This window comes from Lepidochelys olivacea (genome assembly GCF_965140295.1).
Source record: "Lepidochelys olivacea isolate rLepOli2 genome assembly, chromosome: 4".
Taxonomy (NCBI): domain Eukaryota; kingdom Metazoa; phylum Chordata; order Testudines; family Cheloniidae; genus Lepidochelys; species Lepidochelys olivacea.
In genome coordinates, this window is record NC_140414.1 from 704,134 (window position 1) to 721,347 (window position 17,214).

A 17,214-nucleotide genomic window follows, 5' to 3' on the forward strand; every position below is an offset into this window, starting at 1 on the left:
AATAAAACTGGAAGAACTTTACCATGGATGCTGCTTAATTATCTACCATGTATTAATTAGTAACAGGATATTTTTAAAAAAATCATTAAGGTCACAGTTTTCAGATACCTACAACACGCCAAAAGAATTATGTTGTTAAAAGAATCCTTGTCTCTCTTACCTTAAGCCATCTATAAGGTGCCACAGGACTCTCTCCTGCTTTTACAGATCGAGACTAACATGGCTACCCCTCTGATACTTGACACCATGCAAGGCACTGCATTTAGCCGTATGAAGTGGAAATCCATCAACCTCATGAAGAAACTTGCACAAGTACAGACAGATATCATCTTTCTTTCCAAAAGCAAACGGATGGACATCATACCAAATCTACATACCACACAGACCACAGTGAGAGATTATGCCATACTCTATCAAAGAAACTGAGGAACCACCTGATCAGCATCCTATACAGCAAACAGGAAAACATCCAAAAAGAGCTCTCCAACCTGGAGACTCTCATAAATAACCAACCTTCCATACAAACAGACTTTATTAAAATAAGGCAGGAGATCTACATTACACACGTCCCCTCTCTACAAAGGAAAAAGGACTGTAAGTTGTCTAAAATCCTACCTGCTGCATGGGGCCATAACAGTGGTATCCCTAACTCACCCAGCAATATTGTCAATCTATCCAGCTACACACTCAGCCCGGCGGAAGAGTCTGTCCTATCTCAGGGACTCTCTTTCTGCCCTGCCACCCCCACAAACATGATACAGTTCTGCGGTGATCTGAAAGCCTACTTTCGCCGTCTCCGACTCAAAGAATACTTTCAAGATAACACTGAACAGCTCACTGATACACAGATACCCTCCCACCAACAGCACAAGAAGAACTCCACAAGGACTCCTCCTGAGGGTCGAAATGATAGTCTGGATCTATACATAGAATGCTTCCATCGATGTGCACAGGCAGAAATTGTGGAAAAACAACACCGCTTGCCTCATAATCTAAGTCGTGCAGAATGCAATGCCATCCACAGCGTTAGAAACAACCCTGACATTATAATCAAAGAGGCTGATAAAGGAGGTGCTGTTGTCACATGAACAGATCTGACTACCAAAAGGAGGCTGCTAGACAACTCTCCAATACCAAATTCTACAGGCCACTTTCCTCAGATCCCACTGAGGAATACACTAAGAAACTGCACCATCTACTCAGGACACTCCCTACGCTAACACAGGAACAAATCAACATACCCTTAGAGCCCCAACCAGGGTTATTCTATCTACTACCCAAGATCCTCAAACCCGGAAACCCTGGACGCCCCATCATCTCGGGCATTGGCATTCTCACTGAAGGACTGTCCGGATATGTGGACACTCTACTCAGACCCTACGCCACCAGCACTCCTAGCTATCTCAATTTCACCACTGATTTCCTGAGAAAACTTACAATGCACTGGTGATCTTCTAAAAAACACCATCCTAGCCACCATGGACGTAGAGGCTCCCTACACAAACATCCCACACACAGATGGAATACTAGCTGTCAGGAACAGTATCCCTGATGATGCCACAGCACAACTGGTTGCTGAGCTCTGTAACTTTATCCTCACGCACAATTATTTCAAATTTGGTAACAATATATTCCTCCAGACCAGTGGCTCCGCTATGGGTACCCGCACGGCCCCACAATATGCCAACATTTTTATGGCTGACCTGGAACATCGCTTCCTCAGCTCTCATCCACTCACGCCCCTTCTCTACCTACGTTACATTGATGACATCTTCATCATCTGGACCCATGAAAAGGAAACCCTGGAAGAACTCCACCATGAGTGCTAGAGGAGCCAACTAGGGGGGGCGCTTTTCTTGACCTGCTGCTCACAAACCGAGTAGAATTAGTGGGGGAAGCAAAAGTGGATGGGAATCTGGGAGGCAGTGACCATGAGTTGGTTGAGTTCAGGATCCTGACGCAGGGAAGAAAGGTAAGCAGCAGGATACGGACCCTGGACTTCAGGAAAGCAGACTTCGACTGCCTCAGGGAACGGATGGCCAGGATCCCCTGGGGGATTAACTTGAAGGGGAAAGGAGTCCAGGAGAGCTGGCTGTATTTCAAGGAATCCTTGTTGAGGTTACAGGGACAAACCATCCCGATGAGTCGAAAGAATAGTAAATATGGCAGGCGACCAGCTTGGCTTAATGGTGAAATCCTAGCGGATCTTAAACATAAAAAAGAAGCTTACAAGAAGTGGAAGGTTGGACATATGACCAGGGAAGAGTATAAAAATATTGCTCGGGCATGTAGGAATGATATCAGGAGGGCCAAATCGCACCTGGAGCTGCAGCTAGCCAGAGATGTCAAGAGTAACAAGAAGGGTTTCTTCAGGTATGTTGGCAACAATAAGAAAGTCAAGGAAACTGTGGGCCCCTTACTGAATGAGGGAGGCAACCTAGTGACAGAGGATGTGGAAAAAGCTAATGTACTCAATGCTTTTTTTGCCTCTGTTTTCACTAACAAGGTCAGCTCCCAGACTGCTGCGCTGGGCATCACAAAATGGGGAAGAGATGGCCAGCCCTCTGTGGAGATAGAGGTGGTTAGGGACTATGTCGAAAAGCTGGACGTGCACAAGTCCATGGGGCCGGACGAGTTGCATCCGAGAGTGCTGAAGGAATTGGCGGCTGTGATTGCAGAGCCATTGGCCATTATCTTTGAAAACTCGTGGCGAACCGGGGAAGTCCCGGATGACTGGAAAAAGGCTAATGTAGTGCCAATCTTTAAAAAAGGGAAGAAGGAGGATCCTGGGAACTACAGGCCAGTCAGCCTCACCTCAGTCCCTGGAAAAATCATGGAGCAGGTCCTCAAAGAATCAATCCTGAAGCACTTGCATGAGAGGAAAGTGATCAGGAACAGCCAGCATGGATTCACCAAGGGAAGGTCATGCCTGACTAATCTAATCGCCTTTTATGATGAGATTACTGGTTCTGTGGATGAAGGGAAAGCAGTGGATGTATTGTTTCTTGACTTTAGCAAAGCTTTTGACACGGTCTCCCACAGTATTCTTGTCAGCAAGTTAAGGAAGTATGGGCTGGATGAATGCACTCTAAGGTGGGTAGAAAGCTGGCTAGATTGTCGGGCTCAACGGGTAGTGATCAATGGCTCCATGTCTAGTTGGCAGCCGGTATCAAGTGGAGTGCCCCAAGGGTCGGTCCTGGGGCCGGTTTTGTTCAATATCTTCATAAATGATCTGGAGGATGGTGTGGATTGCACTCTCAGCAAATTTGCGGATGATACTAAACTGGGAGGAGTTGTAGATACGCTGGAGGGGAGGGATAGGATACAGAAGGACCTAGACAAATTGGAGGATTGGGCCAAAAGAAATCTGATGAGGTTCAACAAGGATAAGTGCAGGGTCCTGCACTTAGGATGGAAGAACCCAATGCACAGCTACAGACTAGGGACCGAATGGCTAGGCAGCAGTTCTGCGGAAAAGGACCTAGGGGTGACAGTGGACGAGAAGCTGGATATGAGTCAGCAGTGTGCCCTTGTTGCCAAGAAGGCCAATGGCATTTTAGGATGTATAAGTAGGGGCATAGCGAGCAGATCGAGGGACGTGATCGTTCCCCTCTATTCGACATTGGTGAGGCCTCATCTGGAGTACTGTGTCCAGTTTTGGGCCCCACACTTCAAGAAGGATGTGGATAAATTGGAGAGAGTCCAGCGAAGGGCAACAAAAATGATTAGGGGACTGGAACACATGACTTATGAGGAGAGGCTGAGGGAGCTGGGATTGTTTAGCCTGCAGAAGAGAAGAATGAGGGGGGATCTGATAGCTGCTTTCAACTACCTGAAAGGGGGTTCCAAAGAGGATGGCTCTAGACTGTTCTCAATGGTAGCAGATGACAGAACGAGGAGTAATGGTCTCAAGTTGCAGTGGGGGAGGTTTAGATTGGATATTAGGAAAAACTTTTTCACTAAGAGGGTGGTGAAACACTGGAATGCGTTACCTAGGGAGGTGGTAGAATCTCCTTCCTTAGAGCTTTTTAAGGTCAGGCTTGACAAAGCTCTGGCTGGGATGATTTAACTGGGAATTGGTCCTGCTTCAAGCAGGGGGTTGGACTAGATGACCTTCTGGGGTCCCTTCCAACCCTGATATTCTATGATTCTATGATTTCAACAGCTTCCACCCCACCATCAGCCTCAGCCTGGACCAATCTACAAGGGAGGTCCACTTCCTAGACACCACGGTGCAAATAAGTGACTGTCACATTAACACCACCCTATACCAAAAACCCACTGACTGCTATGCCTACCTTTATGCCTCCAGCTTCCATCCCGGACACACCACACGATCCACTGTCTATAGCCAAGCGCTGACGTACAACCGCATTTGCTCCAACCCCTCAGACAGAGACCAACACCTACAAGATCTTCACCAAGCATTCTCAAAACTATACCCACACGAGGAAATAAGGAAACAGATCAACAGAGCCAGACGTGTACCCAGAAGCCTCCTGCTGCAAGACAAGCCCAAGAAAGAAACCAACAGAACTCCACTGGCCATCACATACAGTCCTCAGCTAAAACCTCTCCAACACATCATCAGTGATCTACAACCCATCCTGGAAAACAATCCCTTACTTTCACAGGCCTTGGGAGGCAGGCCAGTCCTTGCCCACAGACAACCCGCGAACCTGAAGCATATTCTCACCATCAACGACACACCGCACCATAGTAAATCTAACTCAGGAACCAATCCATGCAACAAACCTCGATGCCAACTCTGCCCACATATCTACACCAGCGACACCATCACAGGACCTAACCAGATCAGCCACACCGTCACCGGCTCATTCACCTGCATGTCCACCAATGTTATATACACCATCATGTGCCAGCAATGCCCCTCTGCTATGTACATCAGCCAAACTGGACAGTCTCTGTGTAAAAGGATAAATGGACACAAATCAGCTATTAGGAATGGCAAAATATAAAAACGTGTAGGAGAACACTTCAACCTCCCTGGACACTCAATAGCAGATTTAAAGGTAGCCATTCTGCAGCAAAAAAACTTCAGGACCAGACTTCAAAGAGAAACTGCTGAGCTTCAGTTCATTTGCAAATTTGACACCATCAGCTCAGGATTAAACAAAGACTGTGAATGGCTACCCAACGACAAAACCAGTTTCTCCTCTCTTGGTGTTCACACCTCAACTGCTAGAAGAGGGCCTCATCCTCCCTGATTGAGCTAACCTCATTACCCCTAGCCTGATTCTTGCTTGCATATTTATGCCTGCCACCCCCAAAACCTCATGGAATTGGAAAAGGTTCAGAAAAGGGCAACAAAAATGATTAGGGGTATGGAACAGTTATGCCAGACCTAACCCCCAGTTTTACTTGAGCGAACAAGAGATATTTGACTCTGCGATACTGCTCCTGTGCTCTGTTCCCAAAGTGTTCTGCAGCAGGGGAGGGTCTCTGGTCGTGTGTGTCTCACTGGCATATTGGGGTGATGCTGAAACAGGACAGAGTAGAGATGGCATTGTAGGGATGGTATGAACCTCATCTCTTCAGTTCCCCTTCCAAGAACAGAGGGGACAGGAATCCTTACCCAGTGTGGTCACATTCTCATAGTTCTCCTGCATGACATCCCTGTAGAGGGCTCTCTGAATGGGGTCCAGCAGAGCCCACTCTTCCCTGGTGAAATACACAGCCACCTCCTCGAAGGTCACCGGCCCCTGAAAGAGCAAGAGTCCAACACTCGGTACCTGTTTCCCCACTCACAGCCCCACTATTTGTGGGGGAGAGGAGCCAATCAAATGGAGCTCTAGGTGCATTGCAGTCAACAGAGTCCCACCCCCACCCCGCTCAGAGCATCCAGGAAACACCAGGGTGAGGGGATGAAGAGAGAGCCCCTCCTCTCTCCCAGCAGATCCATCACACACCTACTAGACACAGACTGATACAGGAGATGGAGCCCTTAGCAGGGTCCAGGGAGAGCTTCCTGGTCGGAAGCCCAATACCCTTCTCATTGTGAGGAGCTGGATATGAAGGGAGGGGCAGCTCCAATATGCCTGACAGGTGGGTGCCCCCTTCATATCTCACAGCACTCGCTGGTTAGTTGGATCAGGCTCCAGCACTATGAGCCAGTTTTCCTAGCTCCATCTAGGTGGGTTATTTTCTGTTTCACAAATCAGGGCATTTCCACCTCCGAACCTCATGGGTCTGTTCCTAGAATCTAGGCCACTTATTAAACAACTCCCAGCAGCTTTGCCACCCCCTGTCCTCCTCCCTTTCTCCACCCTGTGCATTTCCTGCTCCGCTCCAACCTCCAAACCAGATGGTGCAAACCTTCCCATCTCCGGCAAATTTGCTGTCCCTCTTACTCCTGCAGGAGCCCACCAGCAACCCCCCGATAATCCCTACCTGAACTAGCTCCTCTGCAGCCATTTCTCTTCCCTGTTCCATGAGAGGATGGGATGAGCTGGAGAGAAACATGCACCTCATTCTGCAGCCTGGGAGGGTGAGAAGGGCAATTGTGGGGGTTTCAGAACAGGCTTCCGTTAATTTCACATCAGAATTCCCCCAGGCCCTTTCCCTGCAGACAGACACCCTAGATTCTGCCATGTTGGAAAAATGCTTGATCTCTTTATTACAGCGCAGACCTGGTCCCTCCTGCCAGGCTAAGCCCACAGAGAGATTTTTAACCGCCTTTCTCCCTTGTCCCCTCACTCTGTGCACTGGGCATGACAGTGATCCCAGGAGTCTGCAGGGGAAGCCCAGACAGAGCCCCTGGCACAGCACCAGGCACCCTCTAACCCACTGCCCAGCTTCCCCAAGAGACCCCCACTCTTCTGCAGCCAACAGGCCCCCAGTGATACCCACCTCCAGGACCCATAGCCTCAGGGCTGGGCACATCAGAACCATCCCCTGAAACCCCAAACCTCCAGAACCCACCAACCTGACTAGGGTAACCCCTGCCCAGTCACCCAGAGGCCTCCCTCTTCAGCTCCAGCTGCAATCCCGCCCCCCCCCCCCAACAGTGTTACCTCACAGTGTTTGATAAGTGGATAGAAAGTTATCACCGCCCCCTGCTGGCCATTCAGACAGGCAGAGGGAGCCCTGGGGGATGCTTCTTTAACAGGAGAATGGAAGGCCTGGAGGGCCAAAACAGGTAAGAAATTTCCATGCCCTGCCACCAGCAAATAATGGCCACTATGGATCCACCCCAGAGGCGGCTACATCTTAACACATTGGGAAGCAACCCCTCATATTAAATTAGAAATAGACAACTAGAGAGAAGTGGGGCAAATGTTTAGGGTATTTTATAACAATCTTTGAGATTTGCAGAGAAAACGTGTCACAAACTACGTATTTGATAACATGAGAGAAAAACACCAAGATCTGAGGGGATTTTATATTGCTATTAAATAACTAAAGGGAAAAGGGGGACTGTTTGACTGGATTTTATATGACAGTCCAATACATAAACACAAAGTGATGGTTCCTCCCACTGCCACCATTCACATGGGCAGAAGGGATCCCTTTCAGGAGCTGCTTTAAGAGGGCAAGGGAGAGGGAGCTGGAAGGCTCCCTGGACAAAGGAAGGGGGTTGCAGCAGGGGATGGACAGGTGACTGGCAACTGAGGGCTGGGGGCAACTGTGTTGGGAGTTTGGGGGCAGCAGGTGGGATTGGGAAACGGGGTCCGGGCAGTCTCCATCGGGGGACATGTGCAACTCCCTTCCCTGCCCTTGCAGAGAACGGGCATCTCATCCCATCCCCACTCCATGGGCAGCCAGGTTTTGGGGAATGACTCAGGGCAACAATTTCCCACCTACACAAGGACAAATCGCTGCAGATAAAACGGGTGGGAAAACCTGCCACATCAGAGAGATTTTAAATTGACATTTGAGAAATATGGAGCAAACAGGACAAAATGGGGGGAGATTAGAGAGCTGATCATTTGGGGGCAAATCTTCCTGGATTTTATAGCCACAGGTGATAATGAGAGAGAAAAGGGGAAAAACTTGAGAGAGAATTTGTATGTGGGAGGAAGTGGCACAAACAGGGAAAGGATCCAATTAACTCACCTCCCCCCTTCCCCTGCCCACCACTTCTCCCCTGGGAATTTCCAAGCTGCACAGACACAGTTCAACCCCTCTCTTCCCGCCCCAATGACCTTCCCCTCCCTGCAACTCCTGCTTCTCCCCTCCCCTCCCTTCCATTCTTGACACCTTCCCCCACACCAAAGGGGACACCCTCTGCCAGTGCCTCACCAGGAGCTTAACTCCCGCTCCTCCCCCCAGCCCTGATTTTACCTCTCAGCCCCTCTCCTAATCCTGCCTCCAGCTGCTTGACCCCCTTGACCAGTCAATTTCCGCCCCCTGATCAGACCCTGACCACCCCCCTCCTGCTCAACTCAGGCCACAGAATCTCACCCACCCATTCCTCTAACAACCCCCTAACTTATGTCTGAGCTATTGAAGTCCTCAAATCATGGTTTAAAGACTTCAAGGTGCAGAGAATCCTCCAGCAAGTGACCTGTGCCCCACACTGCAGAAGAAGGCGAAAAAGCCCCAGGGCCTCTGCCAATCTGCCCTGGAGGAAAATTCCTTCCTGACCTCAAATATGGCAATCAGCTAAACCCTGAGCATGTGGGCAAGACTCACCAGCCAGATATTCAGGAAAGAATTCTCTGTACTAACTCAGATCCCACCCCATCTAACATCCCATCACAGGCCATTGGTTATATCTACCGCTAATAGTCGAAGATCAATTAATTGCCAAAATTAGGCTATCCCATCATATCATCTCCTCCATAAACGTATCAAGCTTAGTCTTGAAGCCAGATATGTCTTTTGCCCCCCCTGCTTCCCTTGGAAGGCTGTTCCAGAACTTCACTCCTCTGATGGTTAGAAACCTTTGCCTAATTTCAAGTCTAAACTTCCTGATGGCCAGTTTATATCCATTTGTTCTTGTGTCCACATTGGTACTGAGCTTAAATAATTCCTCTCCCTCTCTGGTATTTATCCCTCTGATATATTTATAGAGAGCAATCGTATCTCCCCTCAGCCTTCTTTTAGTTAGGCTAAACAAGGCAAGCTCCTTGAGTCTCCTTTCATAAGACAGATTTTTTCATTCCTCAGATCATCCTAGGAGCCCATCTCTGTATTTGTTCCAGTTTCAATTTATCCTTCTTAACCATGGGAGACCAGAACGGCACACAGTATTCCAGATGAGGTCTCACCAGTGCCTTGTATAACAGTACTAAAACCTCCTTATCCCTACTGGAAATACCTCTCCTGATGCATCCCAAGACCACATTAGCTTTTTTCACGGCCATATCACATTGACGGCTCATAGTCATCCTGTGGTCAACCAATACTCCAAGGTCCTTCTCCTCCTCCGTTACTTCTAATTGATGCTTCCCCAGCTTATAACTAAAATTCTTGTTATTAATTCCTAAGCGCATAACCTTACACTTCTCACTATTAAATTTCATCCTAATATTATTACTCCAGTTTACAAGGTCACCCAGATCCTCCTGTATGATATCCTGGTCCTTCTCTAAATTGGCAATACCTCTCAGCTTTGTATCATCCGCAAACTTTATTAGCACACTCCCACTTTTTGTGCTGAGCTCAGTGATAAAAAGATTAAATAAGATTGGTCCCAAAACTGATCCTTGAGGAACTCCACTGGTAACCTCCCTCCAGCCTGACAGTTCATCTTTCAGTAGGACCCGCTGTAGTCTCCCCTTTAACCAATTCCTTATCCATCCACCTTTCAATTTTCATATTGATCCCCATCTTTTCCAATTTAACTAATAATTCCCCATGTGGCACTGTATCAAACGCCTTACTGAAATTTAGGGAAATTAGATCCACTGCGTTTCCTTTGTCTAAAAAATCCGTTACTTTCTCAAAGAAGGAGATCAGGTTGGTCTGACATGATCTACCTTTTGTAAAACCATGTTGTATTTTGTCCCATTTACCACTGACCTCAATGTCCTTATCTACTTTCTCCTTCAAAATTTTTTCCAAGACCTCACGTACTACAGATGTCAAACTAACAGGCCTATCGTTACCCGGATCACTTTTTTTACCTTTCTGAAAAATAGGAACTATGTTAGCAATTCTCCAGTCATACGGTACAACCCCTGAGTTTACAGATTCATTCATTAAAAATTCTTGCTAATGGGCTTGCAATTTCATGTGCCAATTCGTTTAATATTCTTGGATGAAGATTATCTGGGCCACCCGATTTAGTCCCATTCAGCTATTTGAGTTTCGCTTCTACCTCAGATATGGTAATAACTACCTCCATATCCTCGTTCCCCTTTATCATCCTACCATTATCCCTAAGCTCCTCATTAGCCTCATTAAAGACTGAGGCAAAGTATTTGTTTAGATATTGGGCCATGCCTAGATTATCCTTAACTTCCACTCCATCCTCAGTGTTTAGTGGTCCCACTTCTTCTTTCTTTGTTTTCTTCTTATTTATATGGCTATAGAATCTTTTACTATTGGTTTTAATTCCCTTTGCAAGGTCCAATTCTATTTGACTTTCAGCCTCTCTCACTTTATCCCTACATGTTCTGACCTCAATAAGGTAGCTTTCCTTGCTGATCCCTCCCATCTTCCACTCCCTGTATGCTTTCTGCTTTTTCTTAATCACCTCTGAGATGGTTGCTCATCCAGCTTGGTCTACAACTCCTGCCTATGAATTTTTTCCCCTTTCTTGGGATGCAGGATTCTGATAGCTTCTGCAGCTTTGACTTGAAGCAATCCCAGGCCTCCTCTTATAAAACACAACATACAGAAAAAAATCCCACCACAACATAATGTCAGGCAATTCAGAAAAACAAAAACCTACACTCCACACCATAAGATGACACAATACAAAGAAGAAGAAAGCAACACAAGGCAAACTAACACACCCTAGGACAAAAGTACACAGTGGAAAAGAGCTCAACTCAAACCAACACAACACAGACACCAAACAAGCTGAGGCAAAACAATGCACCATAAAATCATGCAATACAGCATGGTGCGATCACAGTTCCAAATGGCATGATGCAAAACAGTTCAGCATAGAACATGAAAGCACAAAACAGAATTATTTCAATGTAGGCATGGAAGGGATCTTGAGAGGTCGTCTACTCAAGCCTCCTGTGATGAGGCAGGACTAAGTATCCCTAGACATTCCCAGACTGGTGTACCTCTAACGTGGTCTTAAAAACCTCCAATGAAGGAAATTCCACAACAGCTCTTGGAAGCCAACGAGATGCAAACAAAGACCAAAACAAAGCTGTACACACACAAGTTGAGCTTGGGGTTAAGAGGAGAAGCAAGAATCAAACAATCTGGGTTCAGTTCCCAGTTTTGCCCCAAATTTTCCAAGCAAACTTGAGCAAATTACTTCAGCTCTCTGAGCTTCATTTTCCCCATCTGTAAAAAGGAGAGTAGCCACTCACCAATTGCCTATTTAGCCTTTGAGCTTTTTGTGGCAAGGACTCTCTGTCACTGTGGGCATGTCTACACTGCAGTTAGACACCGGTGGCTGGCCCTTGCCCCCTGAGTTGTGCTCACACAGCTCAGGCTCCGGGGCTGTTTAATTGTGGTGTAGATGTTCCGGCTTGGTCTGGCACCCTCCCACCTTGCAGGGTCCTACAGCCTGGCTCCAACCCGAGCCCAGACATCTACACTGCAATTAAACAGCCCCTTTCCTGAGCCTTGTGAGCCTGAGTGGGTTTATAATGGCAGTGTAGAGATACCCTTGGTGTCTGTTCAGCACTGTCACAATGGGGACCCTGATCTTTGTCAGTGTCTATGCAGAGCCCTGCACAACAGGGGGCCTGATCTCAGTGGAGGGCTCTGCATCTCCCGGCGTTACAGGATCCCTGATTTTGCTTGCGGTCCCTGCAGCATCTGGCAAAATGTGGGGGTAGGGTCTCTGGCAGGGTCTATGCAGTGCCAAGTCCCCATCCCTGGACTGTCCGTGCTCAGACCTATCTTATCCCAGTGCTGCAGCCCCCCCCCCCAGAAGCACCCCCCCAGATCCCCTCACGGCCCAGTGCCCCGCCCCACACAGCCCCAGCACTGCCACAACCGCACAGACCCCCCCCCCACTGCACAGCCCCCCGACACACATAGATCTCCCCCACTGCACAGCCCCCCAACACACATAGATCTCCCCCACTGCACAGCCCCCCAACACACAGATCTCCCCCACTGCACAGCCCCCCAACACACACAAATCTCCCCAGTGCCCCCCACTCCCCAAAAACATGCAAACCTTCCCCACTTCTGAGCACCCCCCCAGAGCCTCTAGAGACCTTCTCTCCCAGACCCTGACCCCCCTCCCCCCATCCACAATAGCCAGCCCCAATGGGAGGTGAGGGGCCAGATCCGGCTGTGTGGATTGGTTAGAGGGGTCCATAATGGGCCCCTTCCCAGTGTGGGTCTGGTGCCACAGAGCCATTGGCACCATTGTAAACCCAGGACTGACCCCCAACCCCCTCCCACAGCAAAGCTTCCTTGGACCTGTTCTGGACGCTGCCAAAAAATATAAAAACTTGCTGTCCCTGGTGCTACTTTAGTGCTACAGAGACTTGGTGGAGTGAACTAAATTACCTCCGTTCCCTCAAACTCTGTGAAACACATTTTGGGTATTATCGTTATCATTGTATGTCTACATGAAGTCTCATAACTGTTCACAAATTTGTCTTATTTGCTGCGGTGATTCCCTGAATTGTGCTCTCTTCCTTGTAATCCATTTTAATTATAGTTTTGCTCCTTTAAAAATGTTATTTCTATTACTCTGAACACTTTGTCATTTATCTGTATTATCATTGTGCAATGCATGTCATGGTGCTCTGTATTTCTTATTTTAATAGCTAATGCTCATCAAAAAAAATTAAGTAGTTATTGGTTTTAGGAATTCCATCTGTGTTTCTATTATAGCACTTGGTATGGTTTTTGTACTTTGATTTGTAATTAGGAGTTTTTAATTCTACCTTTCTTTTTCTTTTAATAGCACAAGTTTATTTTGTTTGGTCATATGACTTCCAGTATAACTGATTTCCTGTCCTGTTTTCAACAATTCCTTTGCATTTGATCCAGCAATGAGGATTGCCTTTTGCTGCATTTATTTTGACTGTTAATCCAGCCCTTAGTGTCCCATGTTCACACATCATTGCTTGTGTGTAGAAGTTGACTCACAAATATTCAGTGTGTGTATTAATATTGTGTCATCTTACATCCTTCCCAAGGTGTCACGGAGTCCCTGGGCGATGCTCTGGAACTGCTCCCCATGAAGCCAGTCAGGACTCTGGGGCAGTCGCCTTTCTGTGAGCAGCCTGTCTTCAGGACACACAGCTCACACTGCTTCCACCTTCCTGGGTCTGACCTCGGAGCATTCAGCATCCTCTGCCCCTCCGTGCGTTTCCCACAGCGAGTCCACTCAGGTGGGGCTCCTGGGGAAGCCAGAGGGTCCTGCACCCCAACTTCGCAGTCAGACGGGACTCTCAGCCAGCCAGTAAAACAGAAGGTTTATTAGATGACAGGAACATGGTCTAAAACAGAGCTTGCAGGTGCAGAGAACGGGACCCCTCAGCTGGGTCCATTTTGGGGGGCAGTGAGCCAGACAACCCCGTCTGCCCTTCACTCCATGTCCCAGCCAGCCCCAAACTGAAACTCCCTCCAGCCCCTCCTCCTCTGGGCTTTGTCCCTTTCCCAGGCCAGGAGGTCACCTGATTCCTTTGTTCTCCAACCCTTTAGCTCTCACCTTGCAGGGGGGAAGGGCCCAGGCCATCAGTTGCCAAGAAACAGGGTGTCGGCCATTCTCTGTGTCCAGACTCCTGCACACACCTGCCCTCTAGGGCTCTGCAATGATCATACACCCTTACCCCACCACCTAGACACCCAAGAACTGCCCAGGGGAAACCGAGCCACCCCCACACCACTCGGAGGAAACATCAAGAACAGTCCCACTTCATCACAGAAGGGCAAAAATCTTCTGCAATAATGAAGGTTTGGGCTGATGAACAGTGGCTACAGAACTTTTGGATGCTCAAGTCCATATTCCTGCATCTGTGTGCAAAACTCACTGACTCATAAAAGCTACACTGACAAGGGAGAAGCAAATATAGATTGCACTATGGGGACCTGCAACACCAGGTCAATCAGAGGTCCCTCTATTAAACCAAGGTGGAATGGAATTCTTTAAGTAGTGAGAACATATTGTTAAAGATCATTTCATGTTCAATGCTCTGTTAATACCTCTGCAGTCACAGAACAAAGTACTGTAGTATTACTGGGTTTCAGATGGTTGTCTCTTACAACTTTAAGTTTTCATATGTAAGGCGACTGTAGTCCCCTTACTAAAACTCAGTGGGGGTGTTTTGGTTAGCTAGCTCCCAGTACCAAAAGAAAGGGGAAGGGTCGATGGGAAATCAGGACCCTGAGACTGACAGTCCTCTGGAACAATGGGGAAAGGCCAATGCTCTAGGTCAGCCTGAGTGACAGGGGGGCCAGGCTAGTCAGGAGGCCTGGGGTTCCCATCCTCCGTGTGAGCTGGAATTGCCTGGGTCAGACAGAGTGGGGCCAAGCTAAGGAGAAAGCAGGGTCCTGAGCTGGGCTGGGGAGCAGAGCTGTGCCAGAGCCAGAGGGGCCAGGAAAGCAGCCCATGAAGCAAATCAGTTCTGGGAGCAGAGCAGACCTGTCCTGGGAGCCGAGCTGCAGGAACCAGAGCCAGGGGGGCCAGAGAAGCAGCCCAGGGAGCTGGAGGCAGAGCAGCAGCAGCGGTAAGGAAGAGTGGAACTGGAGCTGTGTCACAGTGGTGGAGCTGGGTGCACTGAGGGGGACCTTGGGCAGCGGGCCCGGCGTAGGGAGATGCCCCCAGCCAAGAGGCCTTGCAGGTCAGACTGGGGGGGGGGGAGGGCGGTGGCGATGCTGGGAAGAAGGGTCCTGCCACCTAGAGCCTGAGAGCGTGTGGCCACCGCCAGAGCGAGTGTCCGAGCCGCAGCATCCCTGCAGCACGGCCAGGGCCTGAGACGGAGCCTCGGACTTTGGAGGAACAGACTGAACTTGCCTGGCACTCCAGATACACTGGTTGTGATGTCCCCGTTCCACGGAGTGGGGTGATGTGTTTTCCTTTAACCTTTCCTATTTTTTCCTTATTTTTAAAAATTGATTTTGGTTGAACACATTATTTGCTTTCAACTGCATGTAATGATCAGCGGGGCAGGGAAGCGTCCCCGGAGAGGGGACACCCTAGCCCCTGCCCTAAGTGACCACAACAAGGTTGGGGGTTGAAACATAGACTATCAGGGTTGGAAGGGACCTCAGGAGGTCATCTAGTCCCACCCCCGGCTCAAAGCAGGACCAAGCCCCAGTTTTGGCCCCAGAGCCCTAAACAGCCCCCTCAAGGATTGAACTCACAACCCTGGGTTTAGCAGGCCAATGCTCAAACCCCTGAGCTAGCTTGTTCCTCCCTCCCCTTCCTGGGCCCCCCCAGCCCAGCCCAGCCCCTGTCCCGGGGCTCTGCCCCCCTCTGCCCGTTTCAGAAATCACTCCGGGGAACGACTCCCCCCTAAACCGGGACAAGTCACTGCAGGTAAAGTGGGGGGGACACCCCCCCACCAAGGCGGAGATTTGAACTGGCCACGGGCGAAGTGGGGAGGAAACGGGGTCCGGGGGGGGGGCAGAGCCCGTCTCAGGGAGGTGGGGGAGGGGGGGGGTCACCCGGGCTGCTGCCGGGAGCGAAAGGGGGCAGGGCGGGAGCGGGGGGGGGCGGTAAATCCGAGGGGATCTCAGCCCCCCCCTTTCCCTCCCCGCCCCTCGGGGGGCCCCGGCTCTTCCCCCCCCCCCGGCCATGTCCGGGCTGCGCCGACATTTTCCCTCCGCCCCTTTCCCCAGGTCTCCCCCCCGCCCGGCCCCACGCAGGGACCCCGGGGGGGCTGGTCCCCCCCCCCCCGGACACTGGGGCAGCGTCACCGCCCGGCCCCGGGGCTCGCTCCGGTACCTGGAGGCTGCAGCTCCGCGGCGGGGCGGGCGGAGCCCGGGGCGGCCCCGGCGGGAGCGGGCCCCGGGGGGTGGATGAAGGTCTCCCCGGCACAGACCCTTTGGCCCAGCCCGGCCCCGCAGGTGAGCTCTGCCTCTGCGCGTGCCCGACTCGCCCCCTGCGCATGCCCAGAGCCGGGAGACACAAAACCCTCCTCCGAGGCCGCGAGAGGCTCCAGCGGCCCCGCACCAGCCAGGCAGAGCCGCAGCGCCGCGCGCGCCTTCACAGCCGGGTTCCTCCTCCCCCCCTGCCCAACGTCACTTCCGCTCCTGGGAACTCAGAAACTGCCTCTCCCAGCCTGCTGGGGGGGGGAGCTTCTACCGTCTCCAGCCCAGGTGAGGGAGAGGTGCAGCAGCTGTCACTGCGCATGCTCTGTGGGAGCCCTGCTCATCCTCCCTGAAGAACAACGTCACTTCCGCTGCTGCCTCCGTAGGACCCGGGAGCCGCGGCTGAGCAGCTGCTGTCCCTCCCCCTCCCCCCCCGGGTCTGTGCTGGGGGGGCCCGTCATTAACCCCTCCGTGCCCGGCCGGGGGGGGGGTTTCTCCAGCCGGGACCAGCCCCCCGGGCTCTGCCCGCCCCCGCCCGCAGCCGGAGCCCCCCGGTGAGTGAGAGACCCCCGGGGGGGGGGGAAGCGACTCTCTGCCCCCGGGAACCGGGGAGAAGCCTCGGGGCTGCCTCAGCCCCGGCGGAGCCGCCGCCAGGATCTGCCCCCGGCCCCGCTGGGATGGGGGGGGGGGCAGAGACTGGGGCCCGGCGGGGGGGGTCCCCTGGTGGGTGTCGGGCGGGGGGGGGGGAGAAGCCGGATTTGCGGGGGGGGGAAGGTCGGGGGGGGTTGAACTGTCTCTGTGCAGCCAGGAAATTCCCGGGGGGGAAGGGGGGGAGATAATTGGATCCTGTCCCTGTTTGTGCCACTCGCCTCTCAGCCCCGATACAAATTCCCTCCGGCTCGTCCCCTTTTCTCTCTCAGCATCTCACGCGTGGCTGCAAACTCCGGGGCGATTCCCCCCCTTTCCCCTCAAATGATCCGCTCTCGGGTCTCATCATCCCCCCCGGTCTCTCCCTAATTCTCAAATGTCCGTTTAAAATCTCCTCCCATGGGGGGGGGTTCTCACCCCTTTTATCTGCAGTGATTTGTCCTTGTTTAGGTGGGAAATTGTTGCCCG

The 17,214-nt window shown here is 50.9% G+C and overlaps 1 protein-coding gene across 1 annotated transcript in view; it reads right to left on the reverse strand.

Annotated features, from left to right (window-relative positions):
- The window catches only part of LOC311519917 (uncharacterized protein), a 34,995-nt gene extending 18,668 nt beyond the window's left edge, over positions 1 to 16,327 (reverse strand). The window contains exons 1-4 of the mRNA XM_084626996.1: positions 16,013 to 16,327; positions 13,248 to 13,511; positions 6,412 to 6,500; positions 5,597 to 5,723 (exon numbers count right to left, since the gene is read on the reverse strand). Of these exons, the coding sequence (XP_084483122.1) occupies positions 5,597 to 5,723; positions 6,412 to 6,500; positions 13,248 to 13,413 (382 nt within the window). The 5' untranslated portion in view covers positions 13,414 to 13,511; positions 16,013 to 16,327. The remainder of the gene's footprint in view (positions 1 to 5,596; positions 5,724 to 6,411; positions 6,501 to 13,247; positions 13,512 to 16,012) is intronic.
- Between the last annotated feature and the right edge of the window lie 887 nt (positions 16,328 to 17,214).